The 9,458-nt window shown below is 40.1% G+C and overlaps 1 protein-coding gene across 1 annotated transcript; it reads left to right on the plus strand.

Annotated features, from left to right (window-relative positions):
• Positions 1–4,546: 4,546 nt before the first annotated feature.
• Positions 4,547–7,867, plus strand: LOC126377781 (uncharacterized). Its single transcript, XM_050025603.1, has 6 exons — positions 4,547–4,765; positions 5,074–5,209; positions 5,559–5,692; positions 6,022–6,224; positions 7,068–7,213; positions 7,642–7,867. The coding sequence occupies exons 1-6, from the start codon at positions 4,721–4,723 to the stop codon at positions 7,719–7,721; spliced, it is 744 nt and encodes a 247-aa protein (XP_049881560.1). The 5' UTR covers positions 4,547–4,720; the 3' UTR covers positions 7,722–7,867.
• The last annotated feature ends 1,591 nt before the right edge of the window (positions 7,868–9,458 follow it).

Here is a 9,458-nt window from a genome sequence, read left to right on the forward strand (position 1 = left end):
TCCTCGCCAGCTATGTTTAAGTGTACACGGCAGTATCGCGTGATATCAATGATCCAGACATGAATTCAAACTCATAAAGAGGAATGCCATGTATAAAGTAGCGCCGCTGCAAAGCGAAAAAAAACATCGAGAAGTATATATACTGAGTAGTCCCGCTAAGGGAGTATGCTCTGCAGCGGCCCACTTTATTTCATTATTTTCTTTATTACTATAGCGTAAAAAATATTTTCACGTACACTATAAAGGTAGTACGTACATTTAATTACACCGTCTCCAACTGAATTGGAAGTGTTGGCCCCGCGACAGAGCATCACACAAGAATTACAGTAAAAGTATTATTTTAAATTAATTGCTGCTCGTTATTTAAAATTCTAGTAGAATGCACAGGATAATTAATTATTTCTTTATAAAACCGTTTCGCCAAACGAAGTTGCAACTGTAGACGCGAATACGATTCTAATTATAATGGTACCAGTAGTTGGTTTCGTACTGATCGTTCACATTGACAGCGGAGGCGGTAGCGGGCGCGGATGGGAGAGCGTTGTGTTCATGCCTTTCTATATAATACTAGCTTTTGCCCACGACTTCGTCCGCGTGGCGTCTTATAAAAGAGAGATCTTTGTATGTGTGGGAGAAAGGTTAAAAAATGCTTAATTTTATTATTTTTTAAATGAGGTTATAGTATAAGTAGCTTAATTAAATAATGAATTGTTATTAATTTTTAGATTATTAGTTTATGATAATTTGGTTTGATATAAAATTAGGAAAATACGATCAGTGGAGGCTAACCCTAAAGTACCTATAGGCTTTCGTCTGGAATAAATTCAGAGACGAAAATGTTTTTTTCATAAAAATGTTTTTTCCCGCTAACTCCCGTTCCCGTGGGAATTTTGCAATATCCTGTTGCAACTAAGCTTTAAGTTTACTAAGGTACCTGCATGCCAAATTTCAAGCGTCGAACTTAAGCGGTTTAGATTTTTCATACAAAAGGAAAAGTGTCTTCTTTTAGCCGTTTATGATGTGCGTTGATATGTCAGTCAGTCAGTCAATCAGTTTCTCCTTTTATATATTTAGATGCGCATGTTCTTATACAGAGTCTGTGTTAGTGATATCGTAAGGTAAACTTTGAGAGATGATTCAGACCACGATTTTGAACTGATATCAAGTGGAATTTTCCGTCGCAAAAGTGACATGAAATTCCACTTGATATCAACTCGGAATCATGGTCTGAATCATCCCTCTCAGTATTCGTTACGGTGTCAGTAACACCCATAGCTACAAAGTAAGTTGTTAGTCCGCTAAAAAAATTATTTTCCGCTATCGCTTCCACAGCCGCTACACAATATGAATAGCGCTTTGAATCGCTGTCTGGACAGTGTCGGCGTGTGAGTCTCGGGTCTATTCTCCGGGCTCCGGGCTAATACTATTCCGGCTTCATTTCCGCCCCGGATTGTTCCCAACTCGAATTTAACTGGACGTCATGAGTTATGACGGGTTTGTTTCTGATTTTGTTGACTCTGCTTGTGTGGAACTTTTTAAATTTTAATGATCTGCGGCTTTATTTTGATTTCGTTAATATATGCGTCGGGTTGAGCCAACGAGCTATGGTCTAACTTTGTAAAAGCCACGTACATTAGTAAGGGGGAATTTATTTAAGAGTAACTGTGGTCCTGTGCGTCACCTGTCAGCTTCTCAAACGTGGAACACCGGTTCAAACCCTGGTGCCGGACTTGCACTAATGATTTATTAATTTATCTTAAGTGCTATTTTCAAAGATGAAGCGGGGGTACTCAGTTCGTTTTGCGATGGATGTACCTCTGACTAGCCCAATTGGGTATAGTAGTCGTGATCTTATACATTTATTTAAGAGCCTAGTCGTTATTATGAGCTAGAATAGAAGATTAACCCTGGTGTTGACGAGGTAGATCTCTTTTCAGTTGGTCATCCACGGAATATTAAAAATAGAAAAGAGTATGAAATATGGGCCCATGATTAAAGTGAGGGCGCAATCAAACAAACTTTCAGCAAAATTATATGGACAAGTCGTCTGTATTTTTGTACGCTCACAAGTACAAACATGTATATTATGTAGGGAGCGCTGGTAAATTGTAATAAAACCCCACACAAACAATTGAATGAACTGTATTACTTAGGATATTAATTAAATTACAAGATCCAAGCATTGAGACGCGTTGGCTTGCTCGCGCTAGAGATGTGACTGACCATAAATGGTAGACTATTAGGTATGTCCCATACAGTATATACTCTAAAACCATGTCACATTAACTTTTTTGACAAATTAAACCGTAAATTTCATTAAATGTCAAATATGGTAGTGCGACAGGGTTCTAAAGTGTACATGATGTTGCTTACGACTGTATACGACTTTTGCAAAAATTCGTCTAAATTCAAACATTGTGGTGTCAATCTTTGTTACTTACTCTAAGTTACTAGGTACTCAGAATAGACTACAGTTTGAAACAGCCTCTAATAATTAATGACTGCATTGACACAGACGTGCAGACGACAGCCAAATGTCTAGGCACTTTGTTTGTTAGAAATGATAGTGCTATTTTTAGACACCTCGTAATTTCCAGTTATACCTGTCATTTTCTTATCAAAGGAATATATCAAGGGACTTTGTTGTCTCAATAGTACCTGACTCTGATACCAGGGTAAATGAGGGCTGTCATTTTCTCACAACCCACACGAGAAAAGTGATTTCGAAACAGTTGTGGGCTTGCTTGGAATGCTTTACTAGCATCATAGACTTTAACACGTTATTTTTGTACCTTGGTTAGGTAGCAGGTACATGATTAAGTCATCATCTCCCCAGCGTTATCCCGTTTCTTCACAGGGTCCGCTTACCTAACCTGAAGATTTGACAGGACCGGTTTTATTTTTACAGAAGTAACTGCCTGTCTGACCTTCCAGCCCGCGAAGGGAAAACCAGCCAAATGTAGGTTAGGTCACATACCTCCGAAATACATTTCTCGGAAATGTGGGTTTCCTCACAATGTTTTCCTTCACCGCTGAGCTCGTGATTATATCAAGTGTACAAGCAAATTTTCTTATGATTCGTCTGTCCACTCCGGTAGGGGGGAGCGTGAGTTGTAAGTCTGGCACAGCTCACAAAATATAACCTATTATAAAAAATATCATTTAGCAATACCTACATCGAACTCCGCGATATAATCTGGTAGGATTGGTAGCCAATAATAAGTATCCAAGCGTAATTTATAGTACAAGTTGTCTGTCGATAACATCAACCTCCCGTTAATTACTAGTGGGAAAACTTTAGCCTTCATCTCTGACATGAAACTTATAATTTAATCTTCACACTATCTGACCCGCCTCATCCCAATATATTCTAGTTTTCAACATTTACACTAAGTAAGTAAATAGTACTTACTTGGAAGTTGATGGCCCAGTGTTGGTTAAGTTTTAGTTTAATACTCTAAGGATCAAAATTGTAGAAGATTTCTTAATCATAATGCTGTAGTAGTTTCTAATTAGGAGGACGTGATGTTGCTAGAAGTTGTGCGGAATCACAAATTTCTTTCTCAGCGAACAATAATAATTGCGCACGATATAAGTATAGTAAGTAAGTAAAATATTTATTTCCTCTAAAATAACATTGTTTCGGGTACGTACCCATTTTATAGTTTTTTTAAAGTAATAAATACTCATTCTGTAATCATATTAGGAAAGTAGGCTGTTTATGTTACTTACGAAAGAAATTAAGTGTATCTTTCCCGTCCCTATCAAAAGTTCACGAACTTTACCGATATATCACGTTATGCCCTGTTATGGCAATATGGAATTATACTCCAGAACTGAGTCACTAGGTACGTAGTGAACATTTCTCATTCTTATCGATAGTGTAGATTCTACAGCTGGACACAAACCCTTAATCGCACAGATCACAACTACCACTACACTATTATATCACTTCACGACGTGATCTATAGAATTGCTATCAGTCAATGTGATTACCACAAACGCGATACCTAGACACATAAAGCCATGTCTTCTGATGTCTTTACAATGTGCTGCAACATTGACCTTCCACATATTGCTTACCGTCGGAGCGGAATATCTCAATCATAGATCATACAACAAAGGGGATATGCGCTCAGCTTAAATTACAGGAGTATGCATGTCGCCTAACACACGTCGGCGTGTCAAGCGGCCACACCAAGACATTAATTTCTGGCTGGACAGCTACATCTATTTATCCGCTGTTCATTGCGTAGGTACGCAAGCGCTAGTTGTGGATGCCGATATCAAAGAAGCGATGAATGACGTGGAAAGTTTTATTATACGATCGTTGTTTCATATAATTGATCGTTTCGTGCATATTTCGGTCTCTCCAGTTACGTTCTCGCGGGATCTCTCTTTAATAAGAACTCTGTGATCCATTCTTTTGAAATGTTGCACAAAGGTGCGCGTTGTTATGCTACAATATTGAACAAGTCGAGCATCACTTGTTATTATGCCTCAAGTGTGTTTAACGTTTTCTTCAAATAACTATTGCATCCTTGTTGCAGGAGGCGTGTGGTCGCTCCGCAACCTGTCAATCTCGGTCCCGCGAGCAGTGCTCTCAGGCGAAGGTCAAGCAGCAGTGCTGCGGTGCTCGTATGAGCTGGAGGGCGCAGCTCTGTACTCCATACGCTGGTACCGCGCCGAGACGGAGTTCTACCGCTACGTGCCGCGCGAGATGCCACCCACCATGGTATTCCCGCTGCCCGGCGCTTCTGTTGACGTGAGTTTTGTACTAACATACATAGCGTATGACATGCCCTGAACCCCGCAGTCCCTAATAGGCCTGGCATAGCCAGAAATAATCAGAAGATAACTAGCACCCTCTACTACTAATATACCAAACCTGTGGAAAGGGTGAAGGGGAGCCGAGATGCCTTTGCCCAGCAGTGGGACAATAAAGACTAATGCTTTCACAACGAAGGCGAAGAAGATTAAACTGTACTATCTACTTTGGTGACATTGACAACAATGATTAATAGGCAATGTAATGTTGCTGTTGTATTGGTGGTAATGTTGTATGCTTGACAGCTGACGCAATCGGACGAGCTGCAGGTGCGCATAGTGAACCTGAACCGGCGGCTGAGCGGGCAGTACCAGTGCGAGGTCTCGGCGGACGCGCCGCTGTTCCACACTGACATCGCCTCAGCACCGCTGACTGTCGTCGGTGAGTATCCTCCCCGGATTAATTATGTCAAAGCCAGTGTAGTTTTTTTGCTGAACTAGGAGCAAATAAAAAACATAAGACACGTTCAATTTAGTAGCTGTTTGTTCTCCCAGATTGTCGTAAATATTACCTTTCTTGGATTTGGAAGGGTTGTATCCTTTAAACCCTTTCTAAGATTAGTCTTAAACCGATGAGATGTATATAGAGCAGTGCGTTTTGGGATTTGATAAATAGGTTTTAGAGCTTTCCCACTAGGTAGAACTTTTTGTCATCTCTACCAAAGATTCTTCCGAAAAAGAAAACCTTCAGTAGTTCTTCCCAAACACCTCAAACATCTGCTTTGATACAGATCCACCGTTTCGCGCCCCGCGCGTGCACGTCTCGCGAGGGAGCTACGCTCGTGGTGACGTCATCCGCGCTAACTGCACCATCGACGAGGCCTACCCGGCGCCCAACATCACCTGGATACTGGATGACCACAAAGTAAGTAACCTGGCTCAATACTGACTGACTATACTACCTACCAATTTACTTTTACTTTCAATAAAAATGTGAAATCACTTGAGTCTCACTTATCCTGGATGCCAAGTTCCGCTGAGCGACATAACTCCCTGAAATTGTTGGTTCTTGTGATGTGATATGATGAACAATGACAATCAAGGAAATAGCTGTAAAGTCCTTATACACCTACTAAGTGCAACACAACGCATAACATTTTAATGGTGTCTTACTACAAGTCAGAAAAGGCGATTGTCTTCTTCTTCATCAGCTCACGACCACGAAATATTGACTCATAAATTGAATGTGTTCAGATAGCGGAGTCAATAGCGTGGTCAACATCGGAGCTGGACTTCAAAGAGCGCGCAGTGGTTAGCCAGCTGGAGCTTACAGTATTGGAGACAGAGCACTACAAGGTCGGCCTCACGTACACCAGCAGCAGCCTGGCGCGGTCCTACTACCACGACAACTACATCTACGACCGGGATGCCGACAGCGAGGATCGGGAGCTCTTAAGGTGGGAGAGACTGATATAGAGGAATAGAGAGATTCAATTCTACCCCGTAGTCGTCTACCTAGCGTTATCCCGTCTTTCACAGTCCTTTCCCAACCTGGTGATAAGTTTCTTTTTAAATAAAAAAAAAATACAAGTATGGTAAATCCAACCCAATTAAAGGTTTGGTCACATACCTCCTGTTGGTGTTGGCGTCAGATCTGGCAACCCGTGTTGCAGATTTGTTGATTATATGGCGCATAGCAACGGGGGGGGCAAATTAGGGTTTTTATATTATTATAATTTTGTGTACTTTTACTCTTTATTATATACATTAAAACTGAGTTGGTCATCTTTAATTTCGCTCGGTAATACCACCGAAAGCATAGATCGGTTACCTCAAAATATTTTTCCTTCACCGTTGAGTACGCGATTTTAATTATTTATGATTCCGTTAGTAATGTTAACTTTTCTTGCTCTCATGAAGTAATACTATCTCATGACGTCCACGAAGCTATTAAATATTAGAGTTGCAATTGAATTTTATCACGTTCATAAATTTTATGGTAATGGGTTATAAAATTCAGGATTTGCTACAGGATGCAGAATCGGGCTCAGACATAATTCACGCCCGTTATCTCTACCGGGGTGGGTAGCTCCAGGTTTTCTTCGAGCCTTGAAGATCTCACACAGAGTACTATTGCTACTTTATCGTCAATATTGTTATAAAATCAATAATGTTGGTGGGAATGAAAACTCTGCTCTAAGGCGATATACCAGGGATCATAAACCTGATCACTCGCTCCGAATCCTTGACTAAGAATTTAGATTTCTTGCTATTATTTTAACCTCTTTTCTACCCGGCAGGTACACGATGGCGCCCCCGTCAAGCGGGCAGTTCTCTCTGAGCTGCGTGGCCACTATCTTCGACGTGTACAAGCGCCGCAGCGAGGCAGTCACCATTCGAGAAGACGCACCGCACCCCGCCTCTGTCACTGGAGAAGATTCCGCAGGTATACTTCATTTATTAATATTATTTTTCGTAGAAGACTCGCTCCCATGTCGCTCTGGTCATGTGCTGCATGATCGAACCCGGGTATCGGACTTGAGTTATTAATTTATCCTAAGCCCAGTTTTCACTAACACAGTTAATGAACCGATTGTTATAGACGGCAGTACGGCTCACCCATCACGTTGGTCTGAGTAAGCTCGCTGATGCGGGGGTTCTTACTTCGTCTTGCGACAAATATGTACCTCTGACTATTCCAATTGGGATATAGTCGGGTAGTTATGTTTGATTTATAACTCATAGTGATAACTTGAGTCTAAAGTCTTGACTTCGTATGACCCTCGCCAGAGACGTTTGGCGGCTCGTAGTGACCCTGACACCAGGATTGTAAGGTCGATACAGATGAGATGATGGAAGTGTTTCTGTCGGCAGGGTCGTCACTGGCAGGCAGCGTCCTCCTGGCAGCATGTCTGTCGGCGGCGGCGCTGGCCCTGCCGCGGCGCGTGTTATGATGTCGCCGGCCGCGCGCACGCCCCGCCCACACTGAATGTTGTGATAGAACCTACGATAGTACTCATTTGTACTAGCCTAACATTTATTTCAATGTTGCAGATTTAACTTTATGTGAATATGTAAATAAAGTCATTAGTTACACAAATTTTGGGTTTAATTTAACTATCCTGTGTCTGTTGAATGTGCCTGTGTGAATTTGATGCAACCACATTAGTTTCTTTATTGTGAAAGACCGATTTAAACGAATAGCGTCGAAGTGTTCCAAACTGAAAAACTATTTCTTATGAAGTTACGTTGGTAAGACGAAATTAGGTGCTGAAGTGACAACTTTAATATATCACTTATATGAAGATAAATTTTCCTTCATATTAAAACTAATTTTATATGGCATCAAACAAATTACTTTCGAATAAAAAGTGCAGAAGATATTTCTCGAAACTCGACTCGATGAAATTAATAAGGTAATTTCCAACTAGTCAAATCCAACTTTTACTAAACATCAAAACACGAAATTACTATGGAAGTTGTATGAAACAGCAACCTGTGACGTCATAGACGAAACGTGACAAATGTCGCACTTATTATTATATTTTTCTTCATAAAAATTCACAAATAAATTAAATAGAAAGTATAAATAAAACGTTTTTATTACCCTTATGCAGAATCGGGCTCAGACATAATTCACGCCCGTTATCTCTACCGGGGTGGGTAGCTCCAGGTTTTCTTCGAGCCTTGAAGATCTTACACAGAGTACTATTGCTACTTTATCGTCAATATTGTTATAAAATCAATAATGTTGGTGGGAATGAAAACTCTGCTCTAAGGCGATATACCAGGGATCTGTCTTTAGGTATTTATTTAGTAATCAGAATTTCATAATTTATCTTTGACCTAGGAGACTACCCAATTATATAATTCTCGAATACCTTTCTTAATTGAGTTCGATTTAAACAACCACTTATAATAAGTAACTGAAATTATAAACGCTAGAACTATATAAACGATGGAATTAATGGGTCAAAGGATACTGGGTTAAATTGAGTCGTGTGCCAGGTTCAAGATAAATTATGAAATTCTTTAACTTATTTATGAATTGTAATCAAGAAAAACTTAATAATAAGTCCGATATTTTATCACGTTTTTGTTATAGTGTGCTTGTTCATACAAATTCCATAGTAATTTTGTGTTTTGACGTTTAGTAAAAAGTAACTGATTTGACTAGTTGAAAACTAGCCTGCCTCGTAAGTATGCCTTTCACTACTGGAACTAAGTGCAATGCGCTTCATAGGTAGGTACTTACACATTGACAAGTAACTTATGTTTTGTACTCAGCCATAACACCTTGTGAAATGACGTAAATTCAAAAATGTTTACATTGACCTTCAACAAGTTTATCCATGATAATTACGTTGAATAAATGATTCTGATTTCTGTACAATACCAAACTCTTTATTGTACAATTACAATCAGTTAGGTAGTACAACAGGCGACCTTATTGCTAAGATAGCAATATCTTTCAGGCAACCTATTTCTAGAAGATATTTACCGTTCATCACAACTTAGCCGTACAAATAGTCGTAGTCGTAGTAGTTAGTTGTCTTTGATTACTTGTGGCTCTGCCCACCCCATTTGGGATTACGGGCGTGAGTTTATGTATGTATGTATGTAGCCGTACAAATGGGGAGCGCTGGGGGCTATCACCCGGAGATATGGTAAGATAAACATAACGGAACAAT

Source organism: Pectinophora gossypiella, chromosome 24 (assembly GCF_024362695.1).
Source record: "Pectinophora gossypiella chromosome 24, ilPecGoss1.1, whole genome shotgun sequence".
NCBI classification, from domain to species: Eukaryota; Metazoa; Arthropoda; class Insecta; order Lepidoptera; family Gelechiidae; genus Pectinophora; species Pectinophora gossypiella.